This window comes from Patiria miniata, unplaced genomic scaffold (assembly GCF_015706575.1).
Source record: "Patiria miniata isolate m_02_andy unplaced genomic scaffold, ASM1570657v1 HiC_scaffold_9, whole genome shotgun sequence".
In the NCBI taxonomy this organism is placed as follows: domain Eukaryota; kingdom Metazoa; phylum Echinodermata; class Asteroidea; order Valvatida; family Asterinidae; genus Patiria; species Patiria miniata.
This window is the reverse complement of record NW_024037076.1, coordinates 6603547-6623687: the sequence shown is the minus strand read 5'-3', so window position 1 is coordinate 6623687 and position 20141 is coordinate 6603547. Positions and strand designations below refer to the sequence as shown.

The window sequence follows — 20141 nt, the reverse complement described above, 5'->3', positions numbered from 1 at the left end:
TAAATAAAATGCCAATTAGGTTTACAAAGCAAAAAACTTGAAGCTGGTCTCCATTATTGAATAATTTCAGTACACTTTCCAAGCAATCGCCGCTAGTGTGCTTAAGTTGATTGCTTGCCCGGTCCCCAGCCCCGCCCCCACGTACCCTTATTATTAACAACTTCTCTGATAAGCACTGCTAAATCTCAATGTTTCTTTTCATTGACGCTAATTGAATTCCCCTTTTTATTTATTTCTTTATTCATTCATTTATTCCATTATTTCTTGTGTTTTGAAAAAAAAAAGTCTTCATCAATGAAAATCCCGCCCGCAAAAAGAAGGTTGCGATCGCCATTGCGCAAGTTTGAACTTGCGCACGCAAATTAAAATGGCGCGGTGTAATTTGCGTGCTTCAGGAGTCCCTCGCGCAAGTTTAAACTTGCGCGCGCAAGTTTAAACTTGCGTGGGGGACTCAAATTGCGCTCGACATCACTAATGTTCCTCTTAATACAAAATTCTGATACAACAAACAATTTGGTTAGGTCCGAACGAGTTTGTATTAACGAGACTCGACTGAACATGTACACGTACACAAATGTACACATGATGGTACGGTACATGTAGGTGTACATGTACCATCAGCAAAAACTTCGGAGTAATTGCAGAATACCCCGCCACTCGGAAATACACCCCTAAATTCTCTGGCTACGAGGTTGGAATCACTGGAAAAGAAACAATTCAAGTCCATGCCAGCTACGCATGGAGTGGGGGTCCATTATTTGAGAACTAAGCAACACAAAAGGAATGGGAGTTGCTGAAAAAAATTCTAAGTCCAAACCAACCACCCTGTTGGCGGCTACGCGGATACGGAGTGGGAGTCCCCTTGAATATGCTTGAGAACGAAGCAACACAAAAGGAATGGGAGTTGCTGAAAAATTCTAAGTCCAAACCAACTACCCTGTTGGCGGCTACGCGGTTACGAAGTGGGAGTGCAATGGAGCATGACACATAATACATACAAGTAGCGCTGAGAATGTTTACTGAGGTCAACCAACCGTGACCTCGTAGCCGGCTACGAGGTGGATAGATCGAGTGGCGGGGTATTCTGCAATTGTGCCAAAACTTCAAAGACTAGACACAACGATTATAATTTAAAAACAAAATTGTTTCTTGTACTTACCACTGTAGAATTTCCTTTTCATTAACTGGGAAAGAAAGCAAATAAATAAAATTTGAAGTTATTCAAATGTCAACAAATAAACAGAATAGTTTATTTTCTGTTCTGTTTCATTTTCAGCAGGGAGTGTTCAATTAAAAAAATCTTGATAAAAAAAAAAAATCCTGAAAGCAGCAAAAAACGTGACAAATTTCACAATTGCTATATACGGCCAATGAACTTTGATAAATGATTAGGGGGGGGGGGCTTGGCCATTGTTATCCCCCAACGAAAAGTGGAGGGACGTGGTTCCCCCCTCCCCGATCACAGTCCATCCCGCACCCCCCCCCCCCCCCCCCCCCCCAAGACCAAGTCCAAGGAAAAAAGTTCATAAACAAGAAGTACACCTAGGCCTACCTAGCCTTTTTTTGATGAAATATAAGACAATTTTACCTACAGTAAAATACACTTTTCAATCCAGACTGTACCACTACCCGACATTAATTAACACAAAAATAACACCAACAATAACAATGAAATGTAAAGTCACCAAGTGTTGATGTAAATATATGCAGGACAAAACTTACAATGAGTTTTTTCCAGAAGATCCGTCAAAGTTTCCTGCCTCAACTTGCTGTTTCTTTTCCCCATGTCGAGGCTAGCTACCGCGATCAAGCAAAACGTATACGCCTCTTCTCCTAGTCCTAATCCAAAAGTTATGAAATCCTCAAGCGTTCGTCAAAGCTTTCTAATAATTCTATTCCAAGACGACATCCGGTTTGTGAAGTTTAGACTAGCTCAGTAGCTGTAGCGGTCTTGAGAATGTCAATGCAGTTTTGATTATACAGTTGGCAGTCGGTAGAAGTGCGCCACCAAAAACTTAGTCCGCTACATATTATTCACAACAGCAGCAGTTCACATCCATTGTTTCATTACGAATTCATACAAAACGTGCGTTTATTTCGATTACATGTGCCAACAATTCTTGAAAAAAAGTGATAAATCGTGCACTTGTGGGAAAATACAGTGCGTGGATTGATATTAGTTTTGTGGGATCAATTAATTATTACGTAACCACGCAAAAGTCTGGTGGTGCTGAAGAATACAGGTCAACTCGTACGCGAACCAACTCGTACGCGACCAACTCGTACGCGGGACAATTCGTACGCGAACCGACTCGTACGCGGACCAACTCGTACGCGGACCGACTCGTACGCGGACCAACTCGTACGCGGACCAACTCGTACGCGTGAGTTTAGACCATTGGTTTAGCTCACATGGACAGACGAAATTAGGTTCGGTACGGGAGGTCGGCATAATTTTACCTTTTCTGAAAGGTTGAGATTTTCAAATTAAATGTAGTTGATTTTTGAATCCGCCAGTGCTACTTACATTCGCGATTTTTTAGAAGAATTCTGCGGTTTTTTTTTTTTTTACAAGTTCGCTTGATTGATTGGGAAGTTGTCTTCGCGATAACCAGTATGATTGGTTCCCGCCGCACCGCGCACTGTATAAAGAATGCATGATTGAATCGCTGTAACCTGTGTATGCACGGGCATGGCCGCGGTACAATTGCTGGTTGGTTACTGGCCCACGGGCATTTCTACTAGCCCGCATTTTTTTCTTATCTCAGATACAAAATGGCGTATTTTCAAGCGCAATTCTGAGGGAATTTTGTTGGTGTTTTTGATTAACAGATCAGATAATTTAACCCTTTAAAACAGTTGATAATTAGACACAAATTAAAGGGGTTTCCTTTTTGAATTTTATGATTTTTTTTTCTTTCTGTTCGTTGATCTTTGCCGTATCCCAATAATTGTTCACTCGCACGCCGGCCTGGTTAAGGAATAGTTTGTCTAGCCCCGGCCGCCGCTGTTTTGACAAGCATTTGGTTAGCGGGCTATACCGCTAATTTCGAACCCGGATGTGTTATGTGTTATACCTCCATGGTTATACCAAGCATTTCAGTTGTAAATAGAAATTGCTAGGCCTACGGATGTCCCCGCGTGTCTGCTTTTTAATTGATCAATGGTTGTGAACCACAATGAAAGTTAAGTGACAGGCAGTTGACAAGTCTGATCGATCTCTTTTGATTGGTTTTACGATACAAAGGATGAAGGATGCCGACTTCTAAACCCGCCGGTTCTTTTAGGACACCGAACCGCGAGAACAGATCCATGGTAGTCCAGAGCGTTGCAATTGGGTCAGTTTGACAATGGTGGCAATTAATTGACTGACAGGTACATTGATTAAAAAAAAACGAAAAATGCAACTGGTACATCATTGCATTATTATATGGAATTAAATTTGACGTGACAAGGCTACAGGTATGCACAAAACGATACAACACTCGTCTAACTACAAAAATCAGTTACTTTATTATCATCATTCACGGGTTCACTCCCAATCACACACAACGGTCACACATTGAACTACATTGAATTATTCCCAAATTCTTCCCAACCATGCCAACCCAATCCTCGAAACCACTCCTAAAACGGCCCGCGTACGAGTTGGTTCGCGTACGAGTTGGTTCGCGTACGAGTTGGCTCGCGTACGAGTTGGCTCGCGTACGAGTTGGCACGCGTACGAGTTGGCTCGCGTACGAGTTGTCTCGCGTACGAGTTGACCAATCAGCGTACGAGTTGTCTCGCGTACGAGTTGGTTCGCGTACGAGTTGACCTGTTTCCGTGCTGAACCCCAGTGCTGAACAGATCGAACACACACAATGAAATACAGAACAAACACCCGGTTCGCATGCTTCTAAACATTATAACCAGAAGCATTTATTATGACTGTTTATTTACATCATGTCGCAATTGGAAATTTTGAACCTTCGTGAAAGGAAAAATGCCAAAATAAGGGTGGAAATAACGAAGACGAAGGCAGTCCAGTAAAACGTCTGCTCGTCAAACACGTCCTCGAAGCCAGGCAAATGACGAGCCAGATCGACAATCCACGTCATCTTCGTTTTCGAATTGGACTTGGGAATGGCGGGACCCGGACCAGCCATGGCAGTTAACTGACGATACAAAAAAAACCCCACTAATTTTGCCAAAGAATGTGAAAGGTTATTTCCTGAAGGCGCACAGTCATCTAGTCAATAGGGCCTACTCGATCGCTGTCACTGTACTTATATCTGAAAAATGTTCTAAATTCTAGAAATGGAGACTTTTCAATCGCACTAAATGAACAGCGCCATCTAGAGGCTACTCTGGACTTGACACTGGTACCCGTCAAAGTCCACGGTTTTTCATGTACTTTTTCCAGGTCACCAATCAAAGTAATACATTTTGCGATTTCGCCGTACAGCATGTGCTGTGCAACTGCATGTATTACAAGCCCAGATTTCCAATAATTCTTGTTAATTTACAATTACACTTACAGCGTTTGAAAAATGGTATTTCCGTCCCGTCTTACGGAGGAAGAAGAAATGTTACAAAATAAATATGCGAAAATAAGGAAAAAGGTAAAGCATCTTTGGCTTTCCTATAATATTTTGTTTTATTGTTATATAAAATGCACTGCATTAAATTCGTGAAAATAATCAAAACTAGTATAAACGTTAGCGGTCCTACTAAAAATGCGTCAACTAGCGTCAACAAGCGTCAACGGTCGTCAACCCAACATCAACAAACTTTGTATAAGTTTTGGAACATAAAAAAAGCTTTATATGGTAGAAATAGCGACAGAAAGCTTCATTCAGCATGTTCAGCATTTTTCAGCATTAGGCCTACCAGGCCTAAATTAAAGTTAAAATAAGATAATGGATATTTTGCCGGAGGTAATGACGGCAAACTAACGTTTACTAAAGGTTTGCCGGCGGCAATCCATATCAACAGAGGGCGCTGTACTCTTTAAGATAGGGCTGAATTATAAGATGTATTAAATTCCCACTAAAAGTTGTGTAGCACGTTTGGGCATGTTGGGGTAGTGCTTAAGCAAAGGCTCTAGTAAGCGGGATGACTCGGGTTCGATTCCGACCGTACCACATTTTTAAAGTTTTTTTTTCTCATCCCCAAATAAATAAGAATATTCTTCTTTTATTATTTTAACATGTCTCAAACATTTTTTTGCAGAGTATTGCATTTTCTTTTTCAGATTTGTGGCTCTGGAGGATTTTTTTTAAAAGGGAAATATAGTCCGAAATTATAAAATGGTCTGAATCCCATCTTGTGAATACGAGGTTACAACGATAATTTTGGCATGGAGCCAGACTAAAATTTGTCACCGGAAAATGTTTAAGTACAAAAAAACAGTAACTGCGCATGTTCATTGCATATCCGGCAAACTAACGTTTACTAAAGGTTTGCCGTCTCCGGCAAAATATACACTGCCTTAAAATAATGCACAAGTTGTTTTTTCAACGCGAAACGTACGACGAGTTTAGGCCCAAAACTATTCCTATTAGATCAAACTAGTGGCCTCGGTATTGCTGCACTGTACATTCAGCCACACAGTGTCATTTTCCGGCGCACGAAACTGCACTTACCCTTACGGTTGTATTTTATGATCATGTGTCTTACTCAGCTTTTGCCCTCTGGGTTGTTTATCTTATCCAATTTTTCGAGAAATTCAGGCATCTTTCTGGAGTCCATATGATATATGCACACATAAAAGTCTGTTGATGGCAGCCATTTTGAATGTATGAAATGCTAACCCCAAAGCAGTGATGTTGTGTTTGCAAAATTGATCTTGTCGCTCCGCGATCCGGCGCACAAGTTGCAATGTGACGGCAGGCTGTTTCTTGTACAATTTGTAAATAAACTAAAATAGTAGTAGAAGCGCTCAACTAGTCTGGGCGAATCCATTGTTCAAAAAATGGACAATTCATACCCCCCCCCCCCCATTTGCTGAAAGCTAGATCAGCCCCAGTAGTGCACTCTGCATTTGATTGTCTTGTGCAACAGTAGCAGAATTTGACGTCATAAACTGACTTTTTGATTTTATTCATGGATTGTTTTTGTAGAAGAAAATTTTACAGCAGATAAAAAATAACAAGAACAAGCCAGCCCCATCAACACCACAGGATGGCCTGAAGAGACGTGAGTAAACACTCTACCTTCAGCAATAAATGACATGTGCACTCATAGGAAAAAAGTGACTTCTTTGTCCATTCCAAAAATAACTTACAACCCGATGGTGGATTTTGAAGGATTTGGGAAAGTGTTCTGTTGAAGATGTGTGGGGAGTGTGGGTTAACTCTCACGGCATTGGTTAGGAACCTTCCCTGAATCCTCCAAAACCCACCACTGTGCAGGACATCATAGGCACATTCTTTGCATTTCAATTATTTGAGGGGAATTAGAATGTAGGGGTGTAGGCTGTACATTCCTTGATCCTACAAAACTATCAAAATCTCCAGTGGATTTTGATGGATCTGGAAGTGCCGGGGTTTATGTTGTAGGCCAAACTTAACAAAAAACTAAACCATATAAACAAACAGACCTGTTTAAAATTTTGAATGATGACCATCCAATATCTACATGTAATTGGCTCCTTTAGAAAAACAACTATGATTTCCAGAAAGTGTTTGCAAGAAATTTGACTGGACTGGGCCTGGCCATAAATTACATTCAAGATTTTTTTCCCCATGCAGTTAATCATTATGTGATAAATAAAAATGTTTCCCCTTTGCTTTTTTCTGCTGCAGCTGCACCTGAAATGAGCCAAGAAGATGCGAAGGAGAAGGCCAAGTCAGTCCTAGCAGCACAACAGGTTTGTGTTTTAGCAAACTGCAAAATCATTTTATCTTACTAATTTTGTATATGAAAATTGTGTAGGCTGACATTTGTAGCAAAGTGATGGTCTGTGGAGAAATTCAATTTCTCTGATGTGATTTTTGTTTTTTTTTGAAACTAGAATTCCCCATGGATAACCAGGGAGGCTAGTTATACTGTACCACTTAGTATGAATACTATCATTGAAATTTATTGAAAAATAGTTGGTAATATGGAAAATATTTACTTGTGCACGTAGTCCATATTGGAGCAAACAATTGTCATTGAACAAGACCTGTTTACATGCAATTCAAGCATGGAGAATTTCAGACTTTTTCTGAAATACACTTTGTGAATCTGAGAACTTTTTAATGACTTCTGAAATACATTTAGTATCCAGACATATACCTGCCAGTCACAGATGATCAATGTTACTGGTTACCATCCGTAGGCCAAGCAAGCCAAACTGGAGGAGAATAAGAGTTCCGGCTTCAAGCGATCACGCAAGCTTCAACGTAGCCTGAAGGAACCTGAGAAAGCACAGACCCTGCCTAGCTTCCAGCCCTTTGTCAGCCCAAATAGTGGGCCGTCCAGTGGGGAAGAGATGAGTCCGGGACCAGGTATGGACAACAGGAGATTGCATAGAAAGAGCCTACAGGAGAGGTGAGTGGGGTGTGAACCAGACTAAAGCGCCCTCCATGATGCTGGAGTAAATATAGTTCAATTTGTGACAGTGTTGTTACTTCAAAATATTGGTTTATATCATTTCCCCCCACTTTTTGGGTGCTAAAATGTTTACGGTCAGTTTTGTAAGTATGGCCAAGTAACTATTAGGAGAGTAATGTCAACCAGACTGACCAAAAGGTCACATTCTTACAAATAGGCAAACTTGTTCAGTACACATCCCAGACATGGATCTTATAAAAAGGGCTTGATGGTCACATATAAAAATTGTTACCCAGAAATTACCCTTCTCCAAAACATACTCTAATATTGTACCGAGAAACTGTTAACAAGACATTTCAAAAAATTTGGCTGCCAGCGCTCTGTATAAATGCACATAAATTTGGAGCTTTAAAAGATGTTCATTAAAGCGAATGTATAATATAGCAGTGTTTGTTATTACACTATTCTACTACTGACGTACAACAGGAACCTAAAGATTCCGGCTACATCACTGAAAATAAAAATCTACTATCAAGATTTTTGTTTATCAGCACAATGTTTACAGCTTGATTGATGCTTATTGGTGTTTTTTTTGGTACTCTAGCTTTGTCAGCAGTAGAAGCACATCGCAACCAGACACACCCGACGGTAAATATAGTTTACAATGTTGTTGAGTTGCTGTTAGATTGCAGAGTTGTAGGCCTGTCCTCACACAACTTATTTAGTCTCAAGTCACAACATATTCAATGAACTGTGACAAAGGCAATCATTTGACATGCATGTATTTCACACCCTTTTGCAATTTGAATGTGATTAACGAACTACTACTCCACCAGTGGAATACATGTAGTATAAAATAGAAGTAGTAGAATGCAGCCTATTGCAACATTTGCAAAATATTTCTCCAGAGATACAGTGGTGAATCTGTCTGTTCAAATCAGTTAGCGTAAATGGCTAATTTATAAGGGAAAAAAGTAGCTCTTCTAAGGTGCTATTCTGTACCTGTCAGCACATATTATGTAGGCGTACATATCCAAAAGGCTGCAGTTTTTTTAAGGAACTATTTTTTAACATGTAACACTGTTCAAGCAGACAGTAAAGAAGTCAAAGAAGTATGACTTCAAGACTAAAAACAATACCAACTGAACAATCATGAAAAGAGACATAGAAGGAATTGATTTCACAACAGATGTTTCTGTATTGATTGACCCTGTGCTAATGAACTTTCAATCCTGATAATAATTTACCTGAATCTCCTGTGTACCCAAACATCTGTTGTTTGTTATATGGATGTGGGTTTTTTTCTTTCTCGGGGACAGGTGAGAAGAAGCGTGGCAACACAATCTATGTCCATGGGTACGGAATCACCCATGAACTGTGTGATAAGGCGTTGAAAGGCTTCGGCAAGATATTAAATATCAGTGTGGAACAAGAAAAGAGGTAAAGAGGTCAACATTTTGCACTTGGAATCTTGTGATATTTTTGGAGGGCTTTTTGTTTGAAGACATTTTATAAAGGCAAAAAAAACCATTTTATTTTTATTTTGACCAGGCTTTCTTTGTTGAAACTGTGTGATTGAGCAGCAGAGCAATTAAATGTTTATTAAGCTGTCACCATTTTACATCTAACTTGTCATATGATGTATATTGTGACTGGTTCACTATGGATACCTTGCGCATAAATTCACTAGATGATAAGTTGTACTTTGCAGGTTGATAATATGTGGCCCTGGATTTAAGTCTAGCAGGATTGGTAACATTTTAATTCTTAACACACACAAAAGTGATACTAGTGATGAAGCTGTTCCCTGTTGTGCATATTCTCATTGTATGTCATAGTAAAACATTGTAGGCCATTGTAGTAGTTTTTCCCCAAAATATAAGATCCTGGAAAACACACAGATACAATATGTTTTGGGCAATTTTCAATTAATCTCTCTGAATGATCCAAAATCCACTGTGCACCACTGTGCACAGAAGTGATCTCACCAAGCATTCTTATATGTGGTGCTCTGCCCACACTGACTGGAACAATTAAGAAATTCCCCCGTGCTGAATATGGTCCACCACACTGGAAAAAAAGATGCCACACTTAAAATGAGCGGAGTCACTGCACTGTAGTACAAGTATTGCTCATTTGAACTTCCCCTCACCTTTCAGAAACGGTTCCCACACCTTTTATTTTCTATAACCAACGTTAACTGTCCCCTACCCTCAATGAAAACCCTGGTGGCACTGGAGACTTGAACTTTCAAGAAGCATCATGCACCATATAAAGTTGTTGTGGCTAGGTTCAACCTTCCACATTACTCCAAAAGTCCCGAATGCATTTAACAAGATTTTGATGATAAGGGTTTCTTTGTCCATCCATGTTTTTGGTTATGTTTTGCAGCTGTGCCTTCGTCACTTTTGAGGACAGTGATGCTGCAAGTCGTGCAATAGAAGACATGAACAACAAGATGATGGATGGAGTCAGACTTTACGTGTCCCTAGCCCGACGTCAGCCCAACGTGTATAGGTTCAACAGCAGCGATTCAGCCCAGGCCACAGGCAACTCACAGTGGTCTAACTTAGGTAAGCAAATTTGCACTCCGGATTTTCTCTTGTACACAATAAATGCCTCATACCAGAGTTATCAGAATTATCACGTTTACTGATAGAAAGTCAGCTTATGGGCACAGCTCCATTTGTTGTTTGTGTAGTGTAAAATTGAACTCAATCCCTTCTGGCAATCGGGTCTGAAATGGGAGTTCAAATGGTAGAATGGTCTGCAAGCCTGATTTCTGAAACAGGCTGCTCCAAAAATTGGAACGATTCAGAGCATCGCCAAGCATTTGCCTGGTAGACGACACTTCTAAACTTAACTGATGACTTCAGTAAACAGTACATTTGGAAGCTACATTTCAATTACAAATCCACCATTATTCAATTTTAAAAATTCAGAAAAACAAGCTGCTGAGTCTGTTGCAAAATGATAGCATTTGGCAGTTTCTACTAATAGTTGTTGAATTTCTTCCATAATACACCCCAGTCAATTAGGATAGACACTTCAATGCCAGCTTTTAGTGTATTAAATTCGCATGGAAACCAAGCCATATGTAAAGCTTTCAAACTGATCTAAGGCATTAGGGTTTTGTCTTTAGAAGTTCCATTCTGGTTTATCTGTAATGACTTTGACTTGTGCTTTTTGCAGCCATGGGAAACATCAAGGGAGGCAAACACAAGGACAAAAGGGAAATGCAGGTGTACAGTGAAGATGACCCATTCTCATGAATGTACAGATTCACAACCCTGCACTGTTGCATATGCAGCGGAGGCGGTCCTGATCATGAATATGCAGCAGGGCCCTCTTTGTACCATGATGCTTGAGGTGAACCAACCGCCTTGGACATGCAGCAGTTAACAGAAATAGACAGACACTCATGCATGAGGGCAGCCTGAATGGAATGGATGGCCCATTATGAATATGCACTAGAACCTGGACGCAGATTTGCTAATGACTGGGCAACAAATGGGATGATATTAATGGGATTTCATATGCAAACCATGCTATATACATGCATGAATAAAACACAAGACTGAGTGCCTGAGCTGCTGTAAATATGCTGGAACTGCACAACTCATACTTCAGCTCGATCCAAAGTGGAACGTCAGTCAGTGTTTATGTGGAACAACATTCTGTTGATGGAAAACCTGTTGGCTCTGTGTGGGGACATCAGTGGGTACAATGTGGCTTACTTATTGATTGTCAGATGAGGCATATGAGCCCCATGCACAAGTACTCCTCGACGGTTTAAAAGGAAGAGAAAGGGGAGACCAGTTGGATGATCTCTTGAACGTTAAAGACACCTATCACACTATGGCTTTTTGTAGATTTAGAATAGAATTAATAATGTGTACTGCGTGTAATACGTGCGCTAACCAATACAATGTACATGCATGTGATATGTCTGTTCACGTGAGCTCTCAGGAGTGGCCACAAAGTGCCATAGCTCATTCGTGCACGGAGTCCATAGCATGCAATCTCTGAAAAACCAACCAAAATGGTGTAAGATCTACGGATGACAGAGTGAATGTGCATCAACACATGGAGTGTAAGCCAACAATAAAAATGGCACCAAAATACACTCATTCGACAGTAGCTTTAGACTAGCAGCCAATCACGTTGGCAAATCTGAAGTCAATTGACAACCTATTCAAGTGACTGTTACAAGTGCATTCCAATTTCCATGGTTCTGTTTTATTATTGTGCTTTTGATTTGAAGGGTAATGTACAGAGATATGTAGATATGTACAGAGTCTGTTCCATTAATAAAGAGCTCATAAAATGCTGGTATATTTGTTGACACTTCAAAACAATTTAATATTCCGATATCCTATATCCTCTCTGTGCAGGGTGTATCAAAATGTAATCTGAAAATAATGGGAACGTAATGGTTATGAACTTGAACACTGTCAATGTGGTTCCATCTTAAAGGGTGTTTCATCAGATTTCATTGATACCTTATTTGCATCTCTGCAGTGACAGAAGACTTTTACATACATTTGTACTTACCCATTATATGCGGATTATCTGTTCAATACACCCTGTACATGTATATCTAAATAATGGGAATCGCAAACATAAGAATCTTGAATCATTGATTATTATTTGTAAGATAGCTGAAAGAAAATCGCATTTGTAAAAGATTGTGAACTTAAAAATTCAAGTATATCTGAAACAATAGAGATTTTAGTGGCAAAACCTTTTGGGTTACTTACATGAACATATTTTCATGAGAGAATAAGTCTTTCACTAAATAATTATTTGGCAGCTTAAATTTTGTTACGATGGCTATTGTTGAGTGATCATGCAGTGAGATTCTATAATTTTGGCTGAATATTGACAAGACGACTACATTGCCATAAGTGGGAGAACAACTTCAATTGGAGGGATGGGATCGATCCAAGATCCAATCTATTTCCTATAGTATCGTTTGAAATTCTTGCCAAAGTACTCGTTGTAGGGCTCTTTGTAACTTAGAGATGTGGGTTCAGGGGATGGTTCTTCATAGCTTGAGGGTCCAGGTTCTGGGGTTGGTTCTTCATAGCTTGAGGGTCCAGGTTCTGGGGATGGTTCTTCATAGCTTGAGGGTCCAGGTTCTGGGGATGGTTCTTCATAGCTGGAGGGTCCAGGTTCTGGGGTTGGTTCTTCATAGCTTGAGGGTCCAGGTTCTGGGGATGGTTCTTCATAGCTTGAGGGTCCAGGTTCTGGGGATGGTTCTTCATAGCTTGAGGGTCCAGGTTCTGGGGTTGGTTCTTCATAGCTTGAGCTTGAGGGTCCATGTTCTGGGGTTGGTTCTTCATAGCTTGAACTTGAGGGTCCAGGCTCTGGGGTTGGTTCTTCATAGCTTGGGCTTGAGGGTCCAGGTTCTGGGGTTGGTTCTTCATAGCTTGAGCTTGAGGGTCCAGGCTCTGGGGTGGTTCTTCATAGCTTGGGGGTTGTTGACTCTGTCCCGAGCTGCTGCTATCCCAGGAGTCCAACTGCCATAGTGAGTCTTGCCAGGTAGGCCAGGATGGTAAGGAGTATTGGCTGCTGCTGGAATCGGTCTGGGAACTGGTTGAGCCAGGAACGCTGCTTTCAGCAGGATCATGACAATCGATTGCCTCGAGCAGGGCAAACACTGCCTGTAGAGGAAACAGATAAAGCACTGAAGTGTTCAGTTGAACACAAAGATTCAACCAAATTGCCACTTCTGTTGACTTGATAGTGGACACTTGGCTTTGTATTGCCTCGAAAAGGAGCACCCTGTTTATGCTTGACCTGTTTTCCCATTTCGTTTTCATCATTGGAATCCCGAATTGATAAATGAATGCCCTTTATTTTCAATTAGCTTTGGGGCGGGCTTCTCCGCAGAAGCATTTTTTGTCGTTCCATTTTTTTCTTTCCCAAATCCCTTCGACTTTGATCCCTTGTTTTCGAGTCATTTTTAAGACATAGCAAAGTTTAAACTTGGCAGAGACAGAGACCCTGTACCATATTTGTGTCTTGAATATATGTCAAGATATAGTTATTACGTTTCACAAATATGGACCTTGTAATGAAAAAGAATAATGAATGGCTGGTTTTTACCTGTTTGAGTTCTTGAATCCTTGCGCAGTCCAACTCTTTGCATTTGCCAATGTTGTAATGAACATCTTCATCGCCACCTACCACTTGGTTGGTCTTTGCTTCCATCTCCGGTGCTTCTTTCAACTCGGCCATTCTGGCCATCATGCGACTCAGCAGACCGCCTGTACCCATCTCTGGCCCCGTGTAGCGCCGGGTGAGCCGAACAGACTCCGCCGTTAATGCCAACCCTGCCAAGAGCTGGCACACGGTGGTCAGGACAATGAGGAACCTCATGATAGGGTTGCTTGCAAATAAAAGCCTATACCGAGGAATGCTGTATCAGTATTGGTTGTAGCCAAGTTAGAGTGATATCACTTGGGAGAATATTGGCGACCAACGTTTAGCGATCTGGTATTTTAGCAAGGTGTGTATGAGATGTATTACCTACCACATCAATGGATTTTATTTTAGGTAAGGTGCAAAGTCATTCATCTCCTGCACAGCGAAGCTTGATTATGAATCACATCATAGATAAATCTATAAAATCTGTTCGAAATGGAGAGTCAACATCACATCTAGTGTTTACTAAATCGAACAAATATAAACGGGTTGGAAATAGTCTCAAATGTTTAACGGTGTGGCAAACGTGAGTAACATGTGATAATGGTATGTACATGATTGTATAACATTGATACTCTGAGAAATTTGTCACCAACTTGGAATGAAGAATTATAATAGGAGGCTATACAAAACTATGGCGAGTGTAGCCTTTGTATTTTGATTATCTTTATGTCGTTTTGATTAACAGCTTGCTTTAACCACAAAGTAAAAGTGACCAGCAAAGGCAAACGACAGTGTGCAAACAAATCTACAAGTTTCAAGCGTGAGTTTTAAAACAGTAGGGCTAGAAACAACCCCATTCAATTGATTTTCATTCTCTCCTAAAATGCACTTTAATAATTAAACTCCGTGTAGGTAGAGCCTAACTTGCACACATGCAGTCCAACTTGCACACACGCAGCCGACTGTATATGTAGCGGGTGTAAGTTGTAAAGTAACTGCTTTTCTAGTCGAGTCTGATTCCAATGAGTATCATACATGTATTATGATTTTGGTCTCTCCTCATATCTCACTGTCAATTTTAATACAAAATCACCTCAGAGGTTTCGAAGTATTTTGCATGGACCTCTGGTAGTTAATTTGTATACACCCATCCCTCGAGCAGGACGAGATGAAGAACATCCCAAAAAGAATTCTAACCGATCGTTATGTAATGAGATGCATCAAAAGTCAATAGACAAAGCAACGACTAACCAGGGAGCAATAGCTCCATGGACGAGCTTCATTAACAGACTGCACTTTGATATTGGAGTAACTGTTACTCTCATCTGAAAGAAAATCTTTAATGTCACCATCAGCGTTAGTATTTTATATCGATTCAAATATAATGTCTGAAATTATACGCATTACACAATGTGCAATCCAATTTTTAGATTTCTGTTTTAGAAAGGCTGTCTTTTTAATATATTTACCTATGCGAAACCAATTGGAACTTATAAACTCGTACAACTTTTGGAGACGATTTTGGCATAATAGTGTGACTTCGCGTGGGTATCGACCAATGGAAGCCGGCATTTGAGATTTATGAATTAATAACTTGTGAAGGAGGCGATACTGCAAATTTTTACTGCACACCATAATGGGTAGGAACCTTGTTAATATTCGTGAGGCTTGAAAAGATTGACAGATATTGCAAACACAAGTGTTACAACTTCTAAAAATGCACCAAGATCTATTTTTTTCCAATTTCAACGAAAAGTACTGAACAGATCAAAACGATTTTTAGCTCATAGTTGGATCATTATATAAGGGAAACAAACCCTCATTGACTCGAGTCATTACAGCTCTGGTTTAAAGTACATGTACGTAGAACAACGTTCTTCCCGAGCTTGTAATTACTGACGTCATCATCACAGTGCAATGCACTTGCCCCGAAAAATCGTCATTTCTTTGTAACTTTCTAAGGCAATTAAAAACGAAATCTTTACACAATTAATGTTTTATATTTCTTTCAGCATGGATTTCATGTCAGGTGACACCAAACTGATGTGCCATCTGGACATCCCGGTGAGTGTCCTTTCTCTTTGATGTTACATTCAAACTGCAAAAGTAACTATAATAATGAAACGGGTGGCATGATTCACTTCAAACCAAACCTGCTGAGTTCCTTGATTTCATTTTGATTTTTGTTCGGGGGTTGAAGTGACACGCAAACACGAATTGTGTGTGCGTGTCTTTGGTGATGCACAGCTGAAAACAAAATCGAACATCACAGTTTGCCCACGATCGCACACATTTTTTTACGAATCTTTTAAAACTATAGCACATTCTCCGACACGACGTTTTGTTTACTTTGTGAAATAAACTTGGTGTTCGTTCACTTGGGGGGGGGGGGGGGGGGGGTTCCGTGCACGAACTGATCAGACAATCGATGACAAAGGTAAACTGCTGATTCCATAAAAGACCAACTTCAGATCAGAAACAACCACTCAAACCTCTTGATTTGAAAACATTAGTTTCTTGTTTTCAGTCGTGCTTGCATCTGATTTGTGCGCATCATGAAGTTTGTCATTGTCCTAGTTGCCGTGATCCTGGTGGCATCAGTGCCGCCGTCTGCTGAGGCCAAGGCCAAGCGGACTAGACTCGCTCGCCTTGCCCGGGAAGCATCGCACAACAAGCGGCAAGGACCCCTCCAGCGTGATGGCGGCTGTGATATCTGCGCTAAATATGAAGAAATGAGACAGGTGAGTTTTTATTTCATCGAGTTTTCTAGATCTTTAAAACCGTTCATATTATATCACCCAATTAAGCCCACAAAAGACAGGCTAAAATTCCTTATGAATAAAACCTGACTCACTAGACGACCACTCAACTTGAAGACAAGGGCCTGTTAATATTCTTTATTCTCATTCTTGCGATAAGTTCCTTTTTAACCAGAAATGAGAATTATTATGATTCTGCAGGGAGCTAGTCGAATTCCCTATCCGTCTCAATCCCTTACACAAAGTAAGTTACACTCTGATAAAAAATATTCTTGTCAATTGTATTTTTTTTAGCCTGTCAAGCTTCTTGAACCATTAGGGCCTATACCTTCCCCAGCTATTGACTGCGTAGAGCTCGCTTTACACACTTAGGGAAATATCGATACAAAAGATGTACTATCAATACTAATTTTCAGTTTCACCCCAAAAATGATTCACTTTTGAATGAGACGTCAAATGAAGTAATCGACCCACGCTATAATGGAATAATTACTTTTCAACTTTCGAATTATTTGCGGCCCGACAATAATTCAATTCTCGCAGGCACAGTTGACTGGTTTCCGTGTCCATCAGAATCGATAATGTTAGGACCGGGAACCTTATTTAATTAAACATATGTTTGTGCGCGAGGCAACCAGAATAAAATCAAGGTAATTCAGACCTTTTCTGTTTAAATAAAGCAAACACGTTGTAGAAATGTTAGTGAAAAAAAATTGTTCTATTTTTTTCTTCGGCAATTCGGGTTACAGGCGGTGGTGAGAATGATGAATGGGTTCCAGTGCGAGGTCTCTCAGTCGACCCCCGAGCCGATCGAGTCCTCCTATGAGCCCCATCTAGACTCCAGCTCCGACTCTGAAAGCTGGGATTCCGATGACATGATCTGGGATAGCTCCAGTGTTCCGCGGTCTTACAAGTAAAGGTCCTTCCATTCACATCACAATGTGGCGTCAAGCCGTCACGGTGTAGGGCTATATGCGTTTCCTATATCCATCTCACTCCAGACCTTACTACGCACCGTTCGTTCTTAATTAATGTTGTAAACCAATAAAGTAAACCATCAACTCACAAGGGTGTGTTGAGGGGGTGGTTGGGGTTAAGCTCACCCTTTCGCCACAACTTTATTCTTGGTAAAAATAACTAAATATCTTTTCCTGACGTAACATCGGCCACTCAAATTGCAAGTCATATAAGTTCATTACTGTAGGCATTTGATATCTGTATGTGTTGACTTCGTAACACCTCTGTGACCGCCCCCCCCCCCCCCCCCCCCCCCCAATTAGGAGCTGGGTCCGAAATGTCTATCTTGGGACGATATACTCGTTGACTCAAGTCTGTCTGTCACCGTCGGGGAGTCGGTCGGTCGGTCAGTCAGTCAGAGGACATCATGGTGGCCTTTCGGATCCAGCCACAAAAAAAACCCGGACTCTTCGACAACCTCTAGTACCTTGCTATGGCTTGCAATGTCAAGGAAGAACATTTTATCGTCACTGTTTTCGTTTAAAATCTAACCCTATGCCTTTTGTGTTTCTTAAATCGAGACACCCCTTCCCCCCCCCCTCATGCAAATAGGCTATCACAGAGCAATGTTCCATTCGACATTTTCATGATGTATGTTGTAATTTGTAGTTTCAACTACTATGGTACTTTGTTCTGCGCTTCAATATTCCCTGCTTAGTTCATACTGGATTGACGTTACAGTAGTATTATAAAGTGTACGTTCTTTTAAAAATCACAATGTTTTGACCGTTGTAACTGTATGCTACTCACCTTCGTCTTCCCTAGAATTATTATGAGACAAGAATATGTGCTCAAGCATTGACTGTTTTTAGTTATGATCTTGCAAACGTCTATTTTCTTGTGTTTTTTTGCTGATTGAGAAACATTAAGTAGTTTTAACACAATGCAAGGTTGTGTAGTCAGTACTTCTATAAATAAATATATGCTATGAAGGTTTGTAGTACCAATTTATTTCAAAGCATAAGGAAAAAGCTGATGTAATACATATGATTACCCCACTTATAATATTTTTATGGTGTATCTGTCTAAATAAATGATTCCGATGAAAATGTATTAGAGTGCAGTATGATTTTGAAAAGACAATCACTCTAGACTTTTCAACACAACCTATTAGAAAACAATTCTTAGTACAAAAAAGTAATTCATCTTAAAGTTCTATCTTGTTGAGAATTAATCCTCTTTTGACGAGAAAATAAACCCCCACGTTCAAGGCTAGTGTGACTTCTGTGGTAAAGCACTTCAATAAATATGGATCTCATATAATTGTGTCGCAATGCACTGTTTTCCTGAATTTGATTTGTGTGCTGTGTTTGGGTGAAACAAATCTTAATTCGCAGAGCAATGGTCCCTTGCCAGGTGCACACCATTTCACAAAACTTTGTTTAAATTACTCCTCATTTCAGGCTTGCATATCCATGTGAACGTGATAACTAGGACTCGTGGCGTCACACAATGTGCAAAATAACAAATAAAGCCAGCAATACCAAGTACTTCCCGACTATCGTTCCTCAAACGGGAAATCTGGAAAGAAATATGGCTGTAATTCTTTGATAAATTATCGTAATTCAAAGCCGATTACATCAACCTGTTGCCATGATGAGTGGACCTTTCCAAATCTGAAAGAGCGCCACCTGCCACCTGATGTAGACGTAATCACACACGCGCGCACGATGTGCACGTACACCCCAATCCACTGCAGGATGAAGGCCTCAACATGATGTCGCCAAAAGGCTTCACCCAATGCTGTTGCATGCAGCTCATCTCTACGTCTCTTTCGCTGGCGTCTCATATTCCTCTCTCCATCATGTGGTGTTCGGTATGTTAATTTTGTACCCGGCAATGTTGCGGACCAAATTTTTAGGCCCAAAATTACCTACGCAGACCAAATCGGCATTTGTATGTTTTCATTTGTGTGTCTTAATAGAGAGGTTTGTATCAAGTATAAGAGTCTAAGGTGTGATGCGGATTTGCAACCTAAATTCTTAAGAAAAATGTGGATGAAGTTGGACCGCGGAAAGTTGCTATTTTGCGATCTAGTGAATGGATCGTAATTTTTTTCGAAAGGGCGATGACCTTCAAAATCTGCATTGGTCAACCCCACAAAAATTGAACAGAAAATGAAGAGGATGAGTCAAGCTTTAAATTGATGTCTTGAACACCTGTGAGAGTTGCGAGTATTTGCCCGTTGTTTATGGAAATTAATTTACTTGTCTGCACTCATGGGCGTTGCGAGGAAGGAGGGGGCCAAGGGGGGGGGGGGGGGCACATAAATTGATGGGATGCGATGATGCTTCAATAGTATTCTCACTTATTTTTTGCTTACGCAAAGAAACTTATAAATTGATTTTGCCTTATTCAGGAACCTTGACAAATGCAACAAATTACGAGTTATATTATGTGGTATTTGTCGGGGCTTGCTAAAAATCAAAATGTGCAAGGGGACTTATCAATTATATATTAATATAAGTAGTGGAGGGGGACTTCTTAGAACGGTTTGACCTTGGGCATAGAAATATGTAAAGGTCACATAAATATGTAAATATGAAAATATGTAGATATAAATATTAATTAAGGGATGTGGAAATTGTTAACACAGTTTGACCTAATGAATGGATGGGATGAATAGGGAATAGGTATGGGTATAAGGGACCGGGTACAGTTTAACCTATTCTATGGGAAAGATTGCATAAG

At 40.3% G+C, this 20141-nt stretch overlaps 4 protein-coding genes across 8 annotated transcripts in view; 2 read left to right on the top strand and 2 right to left on the bottom strand.

Moving 5' to 3' along the window:
- The window catches only part of LOC119720619 (neuronal calcium sensor 1-like), a 33003-nt gene extending 30774 nt beyond the window's left edge, over positions 1 to 2229 (bottom strand). The window contains exons 1-2 of the mRNA XM_038190366.1: positions 1723 to 2229; positions 1160 to 1184 (exon numbers count right to left, since the gene is read on the bottom strand). Of these exons, the coding sequence (XP_038046294.1) occupies positions 1160 to 1184; positions 1723 to 1786 (89 nt within the window). The 5' untranslated portion in view covers positions 1787 to 2229. The remainder of the gene's footprint in view (positions 1 to 1159; positions 1185 to 1722) is intronic.
- Positions 2230 to 3828: 1599 nt separating this feature from the next.
- Positions 3829 to 11858, top strand: LOC119720617 (negative elongation factor E-like). Of its 5 annotated transcripts, none has more exons than XM_038190363.1 (9): positions 3829 to 3886; positions 4523 to 4604; positions 6105 to 6180; positions 6789 to 6853; positions 7307 to 7518; positions 8126 to 8169; positions 8841 to 8961; positions 9913 to 10094; positions 10714 to 11858. In XM_038190363.1, the coding sequence occupies exons 2-9, from the start codon at positions 4533 to 4535 to the stop codon at positions 10791 to 10793; spliced, it is 852 nt and encodes a 283-aa protein (XP_038046291.1). In that variant the 5' UTR covers positions 3829 to 3886; positions 4523 to 4532; the 3' UTR covers positions 10794 to 11858. The 5 variants fall into 5 exon arrangements, with proteins under 5 accessions (XP_038046291.1, XP_038046292.1, XP_038046290.1 ...); XM_038190364.1 differs by lacking the exon at positions 3829 to 3886 and adding an exon at positions 3968 to 4205; XM_038190362.1 differs by lacking the exon at positions 3829 to 3886 and adding an exon at positions 3968 to 4364.
- Positions 11859 to 12150: 292 nt separating this feature from the next.
- LOC119720616 (altered inheritance of mitochondria protein 3-like) lies at positions 12151 to 16068 on the bottom strand. The gene is made up of 2 exons (XM_038190360.1): positions 13633 to 16068; positions 12151 to 13187 (listed from the first exon to the last, which is right to left on the bottom strand). The coding sequence occupies exons 1-2, from the start codon at positions 13903 to 13905 to the stop codon at positions 12540 to 12542; spliced, it is 921 nt and encodes a 306-aa protein (XP_038046288.1). The 5' UTR covers positions 13906 to 16068; the 3' UTR covers positions 12151 to 12539.
- On the top strand, positions 16064 to 17698 carry LOC119720620. Its single transcript, XM_038190367.1, has 2 exons — positions 16064 to 16415; positions 17183 to 17698. Exons 1-2 carry the CDS (start codon positions 16230 to 16232, stop codon positions 17348 to 17350), a joined length of 354 nt encoding a protein of 117 aa, XP_038046295.1. The 5' UTR covers positions 16064 to 16229; the 3' UTR covers positions 17351 to 17698.
- The last annotated feature ends 2443 nt before the right edge of the window (positions 17699 to 20141 follow it).